Source organism: Oratosquilla oratoria, chromosome 11 (genome assembly GCF_046742065.1).
Source record: "Oratosquilla oratoria isolate Oo_2021 chromosome 11, ASM4674206v1, whole genome shotgun sequence".
Lineage (NCBI taxonomy): Eukaryota > Metazoa > Arthropoda > Malacostraca > Stomatopoda > Squillidae > Oratosquilla > Oratosquilla oratoria.
Genome location: NC_134787.1, coordinates 6493155 through 6511307, shown reverse-complemented (window position 1 = coordinate 6511307; position 18153 = coordinate 6493155). Strand labels below are relative to the sequence as shown.

At 39.2% G+C, this 18153-nt stretch overlaps 1 protein-coding gene across 3 annotated transcripts; it reads left to right on the top strand.

The window, feature by feature from the left end:
* The first annotated feature begins 239 nt into the window (after positions 1-239).
* LOC143029581 (uncharacterized) lies at positions 240-17830 on the top strand. Of its 3 annotated transcripts, none has more exons than XM_076192268.1 (4): positions 240-1029; positions 8545-8749; positions 9168-9290; positions 14507-17830. In XM_076192268.1, exons 2-4 carry the CDS (start codon positions 8563-8565, stop codon positions 16129-16131), a joined length of 1935 nt encoding a protein of 644 aa, XP_076048383.1. In that variant the 5' UTR covers positions 240-1029; positions 8545-8562; the 3' UTR covers positions 16132-17830. The 3 variants fall into 3 exon arrangements, with proteins under 3 accessions (XP_076048383.1, XP_076048384.1, XP_076048385.1); XM_076192269.1 differs by lacking the exon at positions 240-1029 and adding an exon at positions 1070-1456; XM_076192270.1 differs by lacking the exon at positions 240-1029 and adding an exon at positions 7412-8163.
* The last annotated feature ends 323 nt before the right edge of the window (positions 17831-18153 follow it).

Genomic DNA, 18153 nt, shown 5'->3' with positions numbered 1-18153 from the left:
AAGCTTGAATGAATATAAATAGTAATTAAAAAGAAACAAATTAAATATTATGACAGATATAAACATGTAATAGAGAAGTGCTGGCTGATTGCACAACAAAATATCGATATCACCGACACTATAATGACAGAATCAGTGTTGTATATTTTTATAATTATATAGTTTTTTTCTGGGGTCCCTGAGAAGGTCCTAGGAGGTCCGCGACAAAAAAAAAAAAAAAAAAAAAAAAAAAAAAAAAAAAAAAAAATCAATCCAGAAAAAACTATATAATTATAAAAATATACAAAACTGATTCTGTCATTATAGTGTCGGTGATATCGATATTTTGTTGTGCAATCAGCCAGCACTTCTCTATTACATTTTTATATGTCATAATATTTCATTTGTTTCTTTCTAATTAATATTTATATTCATTCAAGCTTTATTCTATGCTTACAGAAAGTGTGAACTGAAGATGGAAATGTTTTTAAACCGAAAATCGACAAAATTTTGAAAATATTTTAAATGCTTATTTTTATACTTTCTTTGTGTAGGAATATGCAAATAGTAAATTTACTGCATTATAATCATGTAATGGGTATCTTGGTATGGTAATAATAACTTTTGATTGGCTGGGGGTCCTCGGCTGGGACTTAAATATCTGGGGGGGGTCCTTGGCATGGTAAAGTTTGAGAACCACTGCTCTAGAGGATGGTAGAAAATAAGCATCAAGATGAAAAATTGAAAAGACGTGAAATCATTCCTATTTATCCACTCGGAACGTTGACATAAGAATTAATAGCACTGGTGTTATACAGATTTCAACCTAGTTATTTTTATTTTGTGACTACTTTTTGGGAAATACGTTCGTTTCGCTTTGTTTACCAATAGTTGTCACCTGTGTCCTTCTTTAAGAAACTGTGTCCTGTATTTACCGTAGTAATATTGTCCTGGAGGAAAGTCTAGGAATTGAGGCGTACAACATAAATTCCAAGCAATTTTTTTTTATCATTTGAGACCTAGAGAAGGGATCACACGGAAATAATTCCTGTATGTATTATATAGGTTGTTAGAGAATAAGTATTTCTTCGTCAACTTCTCTCGAGTTATATTCATGAAGCTTACCTTAGCCTTAGGCTCAGCTTAGTGGACCACTACAGTATATCAAATACTAAACAATTCATATCACTTTGAGCATACACTTTTCCAAACGAAGCTGTTTTAAATACGAATATCGTAATGAAATTCTATGGTGTAGATGCAGAGCTATGGGTTATTATTGACAGCTCTATAAGGATTTTTCTTTGTGTCTTAGTCTAGAGCATGTTTTCTTGTGTTTTCTCTTTTCATCCACATATTATACAGTTATTTTGTATGTTCAATAAGTTGATCTCGGTTTGTATAAAATAGTCATCTTTACCCATGTCCTAAATTTACTGGTTGTCCTTTTTCATTTTTCTGACTTGCAAAACTTAAGGTAAAGTTGTTAGGTTCGACTTGACTTAAGTTAGTATACAATCATTTTACAAACCGTTCAAGCCAATAACCAATACAAGGTATTAATCAACAAGTGTAAAGAATATGGACTGAGTCACAAATGAGAATATAATAATAAACTAGGGATGAATAAAAATACAACACCTATTCCTAAGCCTAAGGGGTTGTAGGTTTTTCATTGAGTGAAAATTCAAAATGTAGGCAACATTTATTGTCACTGCGTAACACTGATTCTGATGGATTATGTATTGTTTCCGTAGTGATGGTGATATTGTCATTTTAAATGGTAACAGTAATTTTAATTTAGAACCAATCAAAATCAAGTGTTACCTTAAATTTCACTAAACCTGTAGCTCCATGGTGGGTGGCAATGGTTCCTGGAACCTCCCACAGATCTCTGTGGAAAGAAACTTTGGACTGTTGTCTGTGTTGTATCAGAGTTGGGCTGTTTCTGTCCGTGGCTGAAAGTTGTAGGGAAAATAGAGGAGATCAGTTCTGAATTGTCAGCTGTCTCTTCTTAAACAATGCATCTTTGGTGGAGCTGGAGGGGATTGTGCATTTGTTAAAGAATAAAGGTTGCTATGCAGTACTACCATGCTTCCCTGTTATTGCATATGTTCCAATTTTTATGAAACTTTCTTCACTGTAGGTTAACAGTAATATCAGATGGCATAGTCTATCCATAGTATATGGGAACCCCATGTAAACTTACCATCTTTGGTGTGTTCACCTATATGTAGTCTTTAAGGTGACCACTCCATAGTTATACCTAAAGATGGTACAACAATTTTCTCTTTATGCCTGTCCCACTATTTTAACCTCTTTATGGGGTTGTGCTTATCCATTCTTGTGACTGATACTAGGCTATTTCAAGTCTATAACCCCTTTGCCGAAGGGGTCAGACCAGTCTGGAGTAAACCTTTTCATACATGATACTGGGTGGGGTAAAGCAAAATAATGCCTTTACCAAGGTTTGTCATAATTTCTCAAAGTTTTAGACGTGTGTGGGTTGTCACTTGAGTTAACTATAGTGTGATTTGTATGTGACGTGTACCTGACATGGATATCCTGGGTTCTAATCCTTATCAATGCCAAATTTTAGTGACATTCCCTTACATCCTACATGGCATAATGAATATGATGTACAGAATGTGCAATGGTGCACATACTAGAATTGGCCCAGGTTGGGTGGGAAGGGGAGGCTTAGGGGGGGAAATATACAGGCTTGTGGTGACCATGTTCTAATCAGTAAGCACAGTTACCCAACTAGTAGGAAGTCCTGGGTTCAAGTCTTGAATGGTGATTTTCAGTGACACTCCTGTGTATGTTACGTAAGGCTTTAGGTTAGGGACAATATTTTTGAGGTATGTAGGATCTTGATTTTGTTCTTTGTTGCTTTTGAGTGATCTATTTTGGTATTTAGTTGTGCACACCTGTGTGATATAGCATTAGAAAATTAAATATTAATTTTGTTAATTAAAATACATGAATGTAGTGTGCAATTTTCTTGGTGGAAATAAATAACAAAAAAACCTTGCTACAAGCATATCTACTAACGAACAAAGACGCTAGGATATGGTACGGATACCATGCTGTTCTGTCCAGTCCAGTCACTGTCAGATGATAGCTTTCACGTGGACCGGGTATTCTCCAACTACAGGGGACATTAATAAGTGTTGTTACAAAGACAATAGGGCTTACTTGGACTCTATGAGAGAACATGGGTTCTGCTGTCGCCCGAGGTACAATAAAAATCAGGCTGTCAGCATCTGTGATGATGACGATGACCCAGATGATCAAATTTGTGGTACCAAATTACTAAATGTAGGTTAGGTTATGTACATTAGTTAGGTTAGAGTAGACAAATTTATCCTTTCATTTCTTCAATCTTGGCATCTATCAAAACAAACATAGTGTATCATTCAACTGCTGCAACTTCGTTCGTTAGTAAATTGGTTCTAGCAATTTTTTTGTTATTGATTTCTGCCAAAAAAATTACATATTACATTGATGTATTATAATTTACAAAATAAATAATAAATTTTCTATTGCTATATCATGTAGGTGTGCACAACTAAAAATTTACATCTGTTTATATAATTTTACACTATTACATGTAACATGCAACTACCATAGATTATTATAAAGTCACAAATTAGTAAAATTATATTTTTAAGTTCTACATTCTTCCTAAGTTCTTTCTAGTGTGATCTAGTACCATTCTATTCTTTATTTTTTCCTTGTCGCTATTGAGTGATCTATTTACAGTAAAATGTTCAATTATCACATGAAAGACATGCAACTACAATAGGTTATTACGAAGCCGCAAATTAGTAAAACTTAATGCTCGAAGATGCTATATGTCCCTAACACTACCATGTTCTTCTTACGATCTTTCCAATGGTCAGGCTAGTAGTCCCCTATTCTCTCCACTATGGCCATTGTATCATTCGTATTTTGCAGTAAATATTAGATTTATTATTTTTCATTTGCACAGGGGCCATGCAAATCTCACTGGCTGATTGGATTTGGGCATCATTACATATGAAGGTCGAAGGGAATGGTGGTTCAGATCTTGCCACCAGTGAAGTTGAACCTAGGGCATGGTTCATTAAATTCCATATTACAAACTCCTCTGTAAGGGGCACCATCCTAACCCCCTGATGGGGAGTTTGTGAAATTAAACCAAATCAACCATTATTCACTTGTAGTGATTAGTTAAGGATAAATGTAATAGAAAATTTTGATTAGATTGGGTTGGGCTGGACTGGGCTAGTATAGTCTACATTTTGCCAAATACTGGCTGGGATTTGTATTGATTCTGGGACCAATGATGGGTACCTGCTTGTACTGGTACTTGCATGGGTAACTGAAGCTGCTCCCAGGGATTTGTGCCACCTGCAGGGGTGGCAAGGGCTTTTTTTTTTGCAGTTTGCCCCCCCCCAACTCTCTCCATGGTGAGGTTGGAGGCTGGATGAAGAGGATAGATGACTGCCTCACAGATTACTGTCCATGATGTAACACTTCACCCCATACTATACAACACATTATGGAAAACTGTATTGTATACAATCATGTAAGTCAGCAACACAATATACACTATAAGGGATTTGTGAGAAAATTCCATTCCAGCCATAGTGTTCCTCATAGAGACAGGACTGCTTGGCCAGACAATCTAGAGAATGACAACAACAACAACAACAACCTGCTTGTACTGGTCCTGCAAGATGGACAGCAGAACTGTTCATTTGGAAAACCCATCAACCCCTTCAACTTTATCAAGAGGTGCAGCCTTGAGAGACTATAACTCAGGCTTTATACTGAGCCCATGATATTTTTATCAACTTCAGCCTTATTTCTCACATCTTTTCACACATGGAGATCTCACATCTGGCAATTGGTCCTCTCCTTCAACTACTTTAAGTTAGTGACATAGAAACAGGTTGACACCAATGCTGCACAGACAACATTACAAAGTTTCTTCCCAGAGGAGGGTCCAAGGAACAATGCCAAATGTTATGAGACTGAAGGTTTTTCATTGAGTGAAAATCTAGGCAACAGTTACTGTCACTGTATAACACTGATTCTGATGGATTGTGTATTGTTTCCATAGTGATGGTGATACTGCCGTTTTAAATGGTAACATTTCTTTTAATTTATAACCAATCAAAATAAAATGTTATCTTAAATTTCACTAAATTAAAAACTTGCAGTCCCATGGTGGCTGGCAATGGTTCTATGAACCTCCCACAAATCTCTCTGGAAAGAAACTTTGGACTGTTGTCTGTGTTGCATCAGAGTTGCACTGTTTCTGTCCATGGGTGAAAGTTGTAGAGAAAAGAGAAGAGATCAATTGTGAGAATAAACACCTTGTGAGATCGAAACCTTTATTGGTACTACGTTTCGCTTGTTACAGCTTTTTCAAGTACAGACATGACACACACTCTGAGCATATATAAGCCAACAGGGAAGGAACTGGGAGAGGTTATCAGGGAGGGGTGGGTGGTAGGTGGAGGGGGAGGGGGGAGGAGGGGGACGGGTGGGACTTGGTGGAGACAAAGGAGGACATTTTGGACAGTTTGTTGAAGTGGACTAAAGGCCTGTCTACACGAGCAGGCCTGATCGGCGGGTTTGCCCGTTAACGGGCAAATTCTCGCGGGCCTGCCCGTGAATGTTGTCCACACGACCGAAGTGATGAACAGCTGGGCCTGCCCGACGATGTTGCCAGTAGCGGGTGGAGTGCTGTACGAGAACCATGGTGCCTAGCATTGTCAAGAAAAAGATTTTGTGCTCTATGATAATAGCTGTGTGTCTCAAGAAGAAAAGGATATGGTGTAAAGATTGGTTAAAGAAAAGAAGTATGTTTGGAAGCACTGCAACAATACTTCATGAACTACAAAGTAGTGAGGAACACGACTTCAGAAATTACCTGAGGATGAATGTAAGCACTTTTTACATCTTATTATCAAAGGTGGAGCCGTACATAGTGAAGAAAGACACAGTTATGAGAAACAGCATTACAGCAGAAGCTCGTCTGGAAGCAACTCTGCGATATTATCTTGCGTCTGGCAGGGTAGAAACTCCAGCTACCGGGCACCAGCTCAGTGATTTCGCTCGGCGGCCTTTCGGGCAATTTGATCGTTTGCCCGTCAAATATGCCCGTTAACGGGCAAGCCCGCCGATCAGGCCCGCTCGTGTAGACAGGCCTTAAGGGGGACATTTCATACATTTATTTAATGCGGGTAACAGATGGATGATAGGAGGGGCGATGTTAAACATGCCTCTGTTCTGCTCAATGGTTTTGAAGCTTTGAATGGCGGCCGCTTCGAGGCATTTTCTCCTTCGTAGTACCAATAAAGGTTTCGATCTCACAAGGTGTTTATTCTCACAGTCTTGTCGGCTTTTGCCATTGTGATTCAGGAGATCAATTCCGAGTTTTCAGCTCTCCCTGTATGGAAAAGTTGAAGTTGATAGATCTTGGGTCCAGTTCAGACAGCAAGTGTCTCTTGATGGAGGTGATGGCAGAGCTCTTGCATGCCTAAGTGCTGCCCCAGGACAAAGTTCTCAGTGGGATGACAGGTGGTGATGGATATGGAGCTGCCTAATGTAGGCCTTTTGGTCTCTTGCAGTCTCCTTCATTCTCTTATGTCCTTATTAGATGTATGTGGCAGCATGTCCAATTTGTTGTATTTGTTAGTGTGGTGTACTCTTAGTGTAGCTGCAGCCAAAACAGTTACCCTTGCCCTATGTACTTGAACTGTTGGGGCAAGTAACAAACACTGCTGGGAATTGGAGAGAAGTGCTGGATTTGAAGCCACGACCAAGCGAATGTGAAACCAGCATGCTTCCAAATATGCCACCAGTTCACAATAGTGGACCCATAGCCAACATTGTAATGAAAAAATATGTATACATATGTGATGGGCCTTATGTAGCCTGGGTTTGTTTCATTATTAGTTTGCAGTAAAAGAGGGAGTGTAGATGTGAGTGAGCTGCTCACCTTATCAGAAAAAAGTAGGGTGTAAGAAAGTAGGAGTGAAAGAATAAGTGAAGATTGTGCTTGTTCCAGAGACCAGGTTCTTGAGAGTCACACCCCTAAGTGGAGATAGGGATTTATTGAACTGCTCTTGATGGTGGATTGGTGGATGGTTCCTTACTGGAGACACTGTGCCTTTCATAGCCTTGGTGCTGCTACTTGAAGGCTTAACTCATTTCCTCATACATTATTTTGCCTTATTACTATGGGGTGAAGGGGGCTTTGGGGAAGAGGGGAATGTCTGTTGAGGAAGGACGGGAGAGGACAGAAGACGGGTGAATGGAGAATGGTTGTATATGGATGATGTGATGCATGAGGTGGAATGGGTGGGGGGATGGGGGGGTGAGGTAGTATGTGTGAGCAAAATTTGACGCAGCCTGAAGGGATTTCTCCCCGTCTTCTCCTTTTATGCATGGGGGGACGGAGAGGGGGGGGGTCGCCAATTTAATGAAGCGGCCTTGCTGTGGATGTGCTGTGTCTTGTGGCACTGCTTCTGACCCAGGGCAGTGGACAAGGTGCAGGGATAACCCGTCATCCGGGAGGTGCTAAGATAAGAGGGAGGGTGAAGGGGTGTGGAGTGTATTCAGGGATGGAATGGGTGGGAATGATTTTATGCCTTTTCCCTTTTTGGCTACCTCCCTTGTAAGGGGGAAAAAGCCTTGGTATATGTATGTATGTACTATGTTTTTCTCTATGGAGTCTATTTTATAATGTCTTTTTGGGCATAGTCCAAGGTTAATAATATATATATATATTTTTTCATATAAATTCTGAGATAAAAGGAAAACAGATTGGGTAATGGATGCAGGTAGGTGCATGCCTTGGGTGGCTACCTTCCTTAAAAGGGAGAAAAAGCCTTTGGGTATATAGATAGATAGATATAAGATATACACTGATGACATATCCTGAAGAAGAGTCCAAAGTACTAGATTATTATAATTTTTACAATATATTCATGGTGATGATGTTGATATAGTGTAATGTCACAAACTCTCCCCTATTGGGCAGCAAGGATGGTGCCCCCTACAGAGGATTTTGTAGCATAGAATTTAATGAACCATGCACTTGGTTCAACTTTGCTGGTGGCAGGGTTTGAACTGCCATCCCCTCAACCTTCGCCACAAGTAACGACGCTTTAACCTGTTCAGCCAGTGAGTTTCCTATTATATTGATTATTTGATTTGGTTCAATGCTGCAAAACTCGCCACTATCAGGAGGCTAGGACTATGCCCCTTACAGAGGACTTCTTTACATGGAATTCAGTAAACCATACCTTTAGTTCAACTCACCAGTGGCAGGATTCGAACTACCTGTACCATCAACTTTACCTCCATCATACCTCCATCACCCTAACCTGCTCAGCCAGGGAGCATCCGTAAAAATGAAAATATATGCAGTTCATTTGTAAATGTCTGCATATAGTCATTATCATTTATTGCAGGGATGAAAATAACTATTACCAATATTATGTAGTAAATGAAAGCATGACTACATGAATATGTTATTAATATTAATTTCTTTGATTTTTACAGATATGAAATAGGCATAGAATGGCTTCTGTATCTACACAAACAGATTCTGACATAGATTCTTATAATGGCATCTCCATCTTCCTTTGCCTTATAAAGGAAAACCATGCTGAGACTCAGTGTACAGTTCGATCCATGGTGGATGTTTGTGTGAACACTGAAGAGTTAAGTTTGGACACACAGGTTCATAAGGACAAGGACATACAAGGTCATCTGAATTTATATACTTTGTCATTATTCATATAGAATTGGGACTGATGATGGGTACTAGTAAGTGGTGGTCCTGCAAAATGATCATCAGAAAGAATCATCTCCTTGCTGGTGTATCTTCATAGCTCATCAACAATGTCATATTCATCTGCAGGTGCTGCCCCAATGGGCTGACACTTGGTTGATAGACCAGAACCTTGATTTCTCTCAGTTAATTTTAACAAGAGTGGCTGTTGCCAGTTATCATGTTTTTGTGGGTCTCTAGCAAGAGAGAACTTAGGTGACAAACTGACTGAATGATACATGGTTTAATTTAGATGTTTCGCTTTTATAGTTATGGTACCAATGTGGGTTCCATATAAAAAGAAAATCTTAAAATTAGAAGTATTAAACACTCCTTTTTCCACATGATGCAGAGGCAAAGGATGAAGAATTTAGGAAGGCAAAAGAGATACTTGGATATCACAAAAAGAAGAAGCGAGGTCGTCCTCCAAAGGCAAGGAAGAAAGATGATGGTGATATATCTAAGGAGAATAAAGGTTAGTGTGAGTCACATCTTTACCTGAATTCTGAAAAAGTTAATTTCTGTAACTTTAATCCTGTTGAGTGACCACCTCTCCTCATCTACTCAAACTGATTTAAGAAGCAGATGAGAATGTTCCTTCAGGCTGCATCATCCATTCACGATCTCCTTTCGTACACTCCTGTTTCTTGTTTGTTCTCTCGCTTCCTCAAGTATTTTACCTTGTTGTATTTACCTAGTTGTATTTTACGCAAGGGAGCTATGCTTGTAGTGACTTGTCTTTGTATCTTTCATCATCTAGTTTGTTCTTAAATTCTTGTATGGTTTTTGCACATACTATTGTTTCATCCAATTTATTCCAAATGTCCACCACTCTGTGTGTGAAACTTTTTTTCTTCAGATCTCTTCTATAACTATCTTTTTTGAGTTTCTTTTCATGTCCTCAATGTGCATCCAAAGGTTCTTTTATGCCCCCCCATGAACCTCATTTGGTCTTCCTCTCAAGTTCTCTCCATCCATTTCTCTTTTCCACATTCTTTTTTCTTAACACCTCCTGGATGACGGGTCATCCCTGCACCTTGTCCACTGCCCTGGGTCAGAGGCAGTGTCGCAAGTCACAGCACATCCACAGCAAGGCCGCTTCATTAAATCGGTGACCCCCCCCTCTCCGTCCCCCCTCTCCTTTTATGCATGGGGGGACGAAAAGGGGGGTTGCTGATTTAATGAAGCAGCCTTGCTGTGGATGTGCTGTGACTTGTAACACTGCCTCTGACCAAGGGCAGTGGACAAGGTGCAGGGATGACCTGTCATCCAGGAGGTGCTAAGATAAGAGGGAGGGTGGAGGGGAGTGGAGTGTATTTAGGGATGGAATGGGTGGGAATGATTACATGCCTTTTTCTTTTAGGCTACCTCCCTTGAAAGGGGGAAAAAGCCTTGGTATATGTATGTCTTCATTCATTTGTTCCATATGTATGCCCAAATAACCTCGGTACTTACTGGTCTATCTTATCTAACAGCTTCCTTCCCACCCCCATTTTTTGCCTCACATACACATCCATTCTTGTAACAGCTATCATATTTCCCAAATGTTCATTTTCATCCTTTCTATTTCTCTGCTCCCTACAACACCGCATATAATCTCCTTCATATTCTTTGTATTCATCCCCAAATACCTATTTATCATAAAAAAATTCATTGCATACAGACAGTTAATTGCTTCCATTATTCTACAATTTACCCTCACATACACTCCTCTATTCACTGCCACATGTGAATTCAAATATTGACAACTTTCCAATTCTTGAAGTCTCCTACCCTTCACTGCCACATTCAACCTGCCACTATCGCCATTCCTTGTACATCTTATCACTTTAATTTTGCCTGCATTCATTCATAACTTTTTTTTCGTACCCTTCCAAACTTTGTCACCAGCTGCTTCAGTCTCTCCACAGAACCAGCCACAGGTGCACTGCCATCTGGAAATAACAAATTGTACACCGCCCCTTTCCATTCTTTCTCACCAGTTCCAAACCTTTTTCTATTACTCTTTTATTAATCTCCCTTACCATATACATATTGAACAACCATGGTAAAATCACATGACCAAGATGCAGCCCTGTAGTCACCTCATACCATTCACTCTATCCATTCCTAACTCTCACGCATGCACTATTAATCATATAAACAACTTTTGACTGTCCTCAACAGGCTTCCCTAATTTCTATATATTTCTTCTTTCTGTACTATTACTCAGTTCCCTCACAGTATGTATCATAAAAGTAGAAAGAATGCTTTGACTTTGTCACCACACCCATAAAGGGAATTAAAATCTTTGCTGGGGGGTGGGGACTGAAGTCTCTTTTGGCTTTCCATCTTCTCCTGGTTGGCATCATGGCCACTGGCAGGTATCTTGCAGTAGCACCTGCCCATTTTCAAAACCCATCAAGCCCCTCACCTTCATCTGAAGGTGCCACCCTGAAGGGTTGACATTTATTTTCTTGTCTGGTCTGTCTGTCAACTTCAACTGTATGTCTTTGACCTTTTCACTTATGTAAGGGCTCACATTTGAGACTCGTATGATTTTCAGCCCACATGTCAAGCACCTGACAGCAAAAATCAACAATAAAACAAACCTACTTGTATCCATTGGAAGCATTATTTTTGGACAGCAGAAATAGACTCTAATAACCATTTACATGGAATTCATAAGAACCACCATCAACTATACCTCCACAGCATGGTTCCTAACAAACATCGAGATGAACACAAACAATTTATAAACTGTAAAGAATAGAGTACTGAGAGTAATAACTGGATGTACCAAAACTACACCAATTGGAGACCTGCATACAGAAACCAAAATCCTTCCCATAAGACTCCACAGGAAAATGACAGGAACACAAATCTATGCCAGAATCCTAAACACCACACATCTTTCACACTACAATTCACAAGCACTGCCTACAGAACTCAACCAAGAAGTACACCAGCAGGGTACTACTTAAATATCTATAACAACTTACCACCTATACAACACAAAACATTCACACAAAAACACATATACACTCGGATCACTAAACAAGCCCTTCAAGATAGACCACCAAATTCAGTACACCAACAACAACCCCTACACATAAGCCTCTCATAAAAAAATCCCCCCACACCTGATAAGAACCACACTGGCATATCTGCACTCAGGACACCATGTAGCATTAAAAAAGTACCAACACAGGATAGACTTGGCCATAGATTCAAGCTGCCCCACCTGCAACCATTATACAGGGGACACAAAACACCTCATACTACAACGCCCGATAAACTAACAATCCCTAGACAACAACATAATATATATTCCCTGAGTGACTTATGGTCCTGCCCACAGGCTGTCTCCAGTTACCTGGAGACTACAGGTCTCCTGCAAGAGAGACCAGGGGCAACAGATTGACTTATTGATTCTTTTGATCAACACCCTCTCATACAGCTTCCTGACTATACTCAACAGAGACTGATCCTTCAAAAACTGCCACATTCACACTTGTCGTACTTTCTCTTGTGTGGTGGAAATATATATGTACTCCTCCAGCCCACCATTATGCTTTTTCTCCATACATGCACCAGCCATTCTTCTGGAACTACACTTTTTTTTTAGACATTCCACATGACAACCCAGGCACCATACTAGCTTTCATCTTTCAGTGCTCTTAGTATCTCCTTATCATCATCTTCACCCATCATAGTTATTCTTCTGGGATCTTCCACTCACAGCCTTCACTTCCAGTAATATCTGTCTGTCTGCTCTCTTTACCCTCTCCTCTCTACTCAACTCGGCTCCCTGTACTCTTTGATTCAATTACTTCCATTTTTTTTTTTTCCCAAAATTCATCTTGCACCTACTCCACCTGGTTGTAAATGGATGAAGAAATGATATAATGCAAAAGGACTTCTTTGCCCTGTATATTTCTAGAATGGATGAGGGGTGGAATTGGGGGGGTTCACCAGGTAATTAATCAATGGGGGTAAACCAGCTTGTTTCATTGTCTCTGACCCAAGCAGTGTGGTGAAGGTTCATTCATTTGTGGAGCTAAGGAGGAGGGATAATGAAGGGGTTTTTGGATGGGTGTGGCATATGAGTAGGTGTAGGGTGGGTAAAGTTTTTACTTTGCCACCTCCCCTATAAGGATTACAAAGGCAAAGCATGCCGACAGGAGACCTTTTGATCCATATCTAGGTCGGATGCAAAAAAAAAAAAAAAAAAAAAAAAAAAAAAAAAAAAAAAATATTAATAATAAATTAAAACTATAACAATGTAAATAACAATTAAAATACATAAATAAATGCATTGGTATAGTTGAATAACAAACAAACAGGTAAATATTAAATGATAATAAATTGACATATAACTAATAATAAATGAAAATCAGACAGACAAATTATAACAAAACAAAAACAAATAATATAACATAAATTATAATAATTACAGCATCTTACTTAGGTATTTATCTAAATGATTCTTAAAGCTTCGAACTGAACTACATTGCACTACCTGTGCAGGAAGTTTATTCCATTCATTAACTACACGGTTGGCAAAGTTGTTTCTACCTACTTCCAAATTGAATCTATTTCCGGACAGTTTGAGACCATTGTTTCTTGTCTGATTCTCATTCAATGTGAAAATTTTGTCACTTTTGATGTTGTCAATTCCCTTTAAAATCTTAAAGACCTGTATCAAGTCACCTCTGAGTCTACGCTTTTTTAGGGAAAACAGATTCATGTGGTTAAGTCGATTTTCGTATGATTTATTTTTGATATTTGGAATAAGTTTTGTGGCTCGCCGTTGTACTTTTTCCAGTCTGTCAATGTCTTTAATGAGATTCGGTGACCATACGGAAACAGCATATTCCAAATGTGGACGAACTAACGATTTATATAGCTTGTTAATGAGTGATGGACTTTTGAAATCAAAAGGGGTGGCTAAGTCAAAGCATACACCCATCCCACACTCTACATCTATCCCTCACTGATCCAAAAACTTGGCTGTTGACCCTCCCATCTTAGCTTCTCTAGGGTGAAAGTTTATCTTTGTCCCCTACCCACTGCTTGGGTCAAAGGCAATGCAGCAAGACACAACAGCTCCAAAGTAGAGCCTGATAGCAGAAGCTGGTTTACCCCCCCATCCAATCACAACTAACCACTAACATGACTAAAACTCATAAAGCATGCTACTCAGATATCTACCACAACCTACCACCCAAAACATCCTCATAGAAACATATTCACACCCAGTTAGATAATCAAGCCCCTCAAGAAATACCACCAAACACAATACTACAACAATAACCCCCAGATATAAGTCCTACAGAGAAAGCCCTCCCCCATCAGAAAAGAATCACACTGGCATGACTGTGCTCAGGACACAGAATAGGCCTGACTGCAGATTCAAATTGCCCCAGATAAACCACCACATAGAAGACACAAAAAACTCATACTACTATGCCCTACTCTAGCAATACCCACACAGCAACACAATATCTCTTCATAAAGTGATTTATGGTCCTAATTGAAGGCTGTTGCTGGTTTCCTAGAGGCCACAGGTCTTCCACAAGAGAGACCAGGGGCAATGGATTGATTGATTGATTCACTAACACTTATCTATTGCCCCCTCTCATCCCAGATCAACAGACATTATTCTTGCACATATAGTTGCTAAGTATTTATGTTTCTTTTAATTTTCAGGAAATCCTAACTTAACATGGATAGGAAGAAGACAAAGGAAAAGGAAAATTCCCTCAAAGTTTGAATCCAGCGATTTTGAATGCTCTCTTTTTTCCAACAAACCAGATGATATAGAAGAAAGTATGATCAAAGAAGAAGACGAGGCTGAGGAAGAGCAGTTTGTTATCACTGTCAATGAAGATGAAGAATGGGAACCCACAGAAGGAAGGATAAGTTCTGGCAGGGTACTATACCACATGAATGGGATGAGCAGTGATAGAGAGAGATTTGCTAAGGTCTCAGGGGAGGGAGTTATTGACAAGGCAGTAATGACAATATCTATCCATCCTAGTGATGATGGACATGGGCTCACACAAGTGGAAACCATGGGAAACAAAAAGAAGGAAAATGTGACTTTAGATGTTGACAGAACTGTTGTTAAAAGAAAAAGAAAGACTCACTCAAAAGGTCCATTCATTTGTGAGCCATGCGACTTGGAATTTGAAAAGCATAATCACTTAGTGAAACATAAGTTAAGCCATGAAATAGCAGAGGGTAAACATTCTGTGAAATGTGAAGTTTGTGGCAAGGTTCTCTCATCTCAGGTTAATTTACGCAGACATATGCTGATTCACACGGGGAAACCCTTTATTTGTGACAAGTGTGGCAAGGGATTTACAGGTATGTACATGCTGTCAGAACACAAGCATGAAGAGCATGGAGAAGTTGTACCTCTCAAGAAGCAGAAGACAGATCACATGTGTATATCATGTGGTAAGTATTTAGCTAGTAAGGATGCACTTAAGTATCATAGATCCATTCCTCAGCAGTGTTCTCTATGCCCTGAGTTGTACCCGTGTAAAAGGAGTCTTAAAGAGCACCAAATATGTGTTCATGATAAAGCATTTCAAACTGTTGATGGAAGAATAGTTTGCACTTTTTGTGAGAAAACATTTACATATCGACACAAATATTTGGATCATGTAGCAAGTCACACAGGGGAAAAAAGGTATGAATGTTTTAAATGTAAAAAGAAATTTGTAAGCAAGATGTCCTTAAACTACCACTGCAAACAGGTCCACGAGAAACACACGCATCGCTATTCTTGCAGCAACTGTGATAAAGTTTTCATTTCTAATGCCAAACTGATTGAACATATGAGGACACATACTGGAGAAAAACCGTACATGTGTGAAAGCTGTGGCTCAAGTTTTGCAGTTAAAGCAACGCTGAAGAACCACATGCAAGCTATCCATGCTCAAGTGCCCAAGGCAAGGAAGAGGAAAAAGCCTAATGAAGATACATCTGCAGAATACAAATATGACTGTCCCATGTGCCACCTTAGGGATTTGACCAGTAGTGATTTGGAGAATCATTGTCAAGAGGAACATGATGCTATGGTGCAGTTTGCCCTACAAGAGGAAGATGAAGATGTTATTGTTAGTGAAAGTGAAATTAGAGATGTTGTTGTTGGTAGCACACATACCAAAGATATTGCAATGAGTGAAATAGCCACCAGTGGGGAAAGTATTAGTGAAGAAGGTGATCTTTGCAAGTCCAGTAATATTAACTTTGGTTTGTCACAGACATCTGATTCTGTGGAGGAAACTAGTCAGATTTATGATATTGTTGTACATTGTTCATAGTGGCCTATTGGTCACTACTTTATATGAAAAAAAAAATCAAATTGTAATGCCATTACTGTAGTGTCAAAATAATTTAGTAATATATTTATTATTGTAGCTTATATAAAGTGGCAACAGTATCCAAATTATAATGAGATTGTTGTATATTGTTCAGAGTGGCCTAGTAATTATTTTATTCTATATGAAATGAAATTTTTATCCAAATTATAGTGTATCATGATATTATGTGTCAATTTATTTTTCAAACATACTCCCTCACTCCCATCCCACACCCACTCCCCCTCATGCATCACAGCATCATCCATACACAACCATTCTCCATTCACCTCTATCTTCTGTCCTCTCCCGTCCTTCCTCAACAGACATTCCCCTCTTTCCCAATGCCCCTTTTACCCCATCCATCCATCCATCCATCTCATCCTTGGTTGCCCCCTCATGTTCACTCCTTCCACCTCTGCCTTCCACACCTCTTTTACTAATCTTTCTTCACTCATTCTTTCCATGTGTCCAAACCATCCCAATACTCTTTCATCAGCCCTATCTCCCAACTCCCTTTCCACCCCTATTCTCCTCCTGACTTCCTCATTTCTCACTCTATCCAGCCTAGTAACCCCTATCATACTTCTCATGCACCTCATCTCAAACACATTCAAACTCCTCTTTTCCTTTTTTTTATGTTCCATGTTTCTGCCCCATACAGTGCTGTTGGCACAATCACTCCTGTTACCATCCATTCCCGAAGGGACAGAAATGGGGTGTAGCCAATTTAATGAAGCGGCCTTGCTGTGGATGTGCTGTGTCTTGCAACTCTGCTTCTGGCCCAGGGCAGTGGGTGAGATGCAGGGATGACCCGTCATCCAGGAGGAGCCAAGATAAGAGGGAGGGAGCGGGTTGGATGGGAGTGGCGTATGTGGGGATGGAAAGGGTGGGAGTGGATTTTATGCCTTTGTTTTTTGGCTACTGCCCTTGTAAGGTATATATGATTCACCATGGTTCACCATGTATGTATGTATATATGATTTTATGCTTATTGTCTTGTATGGCAAGAGAGTGTACAGAAATGGAAATATAGCAGACTCAAAGCAGAATGTCTGCACTCCCACAAGAATCATCAGTAATACAGTTCACTGTCAACAACCATGAAAAAACACCCACTTGTCAAAAACACTAAAATACTTAACCTCACATTTGACATGCTCAGTCTCACTTCCAGTATAAAAACCTTGAAGTGAAATTAAATAAGAAACTGAACATACTTAGAACAGTTGCTAACACAAGAGTTGGTCAGCAGAAAAAAAAACTCATGGCAGTGCACAATCAGCTCGGAAGAACCGCACTCAACTGTACATTTGCAACTGGTAATCCAACAATGCAGGAAAAAGAGAAAGTCCATAGAGAGTACAAAATAAAGCTTTAAGAATAACTGGTTGCACCAAAAATAGTTTCATTAGTACGTCAGTATTCAGAAATAAAAATTCTTCTCATATAGCAATATACCAGAATGATTAACACATATCTATGCAAGAACCCTCAAACCTATGGTATCCTCCCATTGCACCACATCACTCATGCCCACCCCACATGATGCAACAAGAAACCAATCCCAGCAGCATGCTACTTAAACACCTACAATAACCTAATCCTAGTACCTCACAACAGATCAATCTTAAAATACATATACACAAAGCATAAGCCCCCCCCCAAAAAAAAAAAAAAAAAAAAAAAAAAAAAAAAAATATATATATATATATATATATATATATATATATATATATATATATATATATCAAGCACCCTCAAACATTAACATAGAAGAGAAATCATTCTTGAGACCAAAAATAGAGATACTAGCATTTCTGCAATCAGGTTGTCACCCACCACTGAAACAATACCAATACAAAACTGGCCTGGTGCTAAACACTAAATGCCTTCAATGTAGTCACTGTATGGAAGAAAAACCACATTATCTTACAGTGTCATACATTCATTTGTCCTCAACAATTCCACAAAATCTTGGTAGCT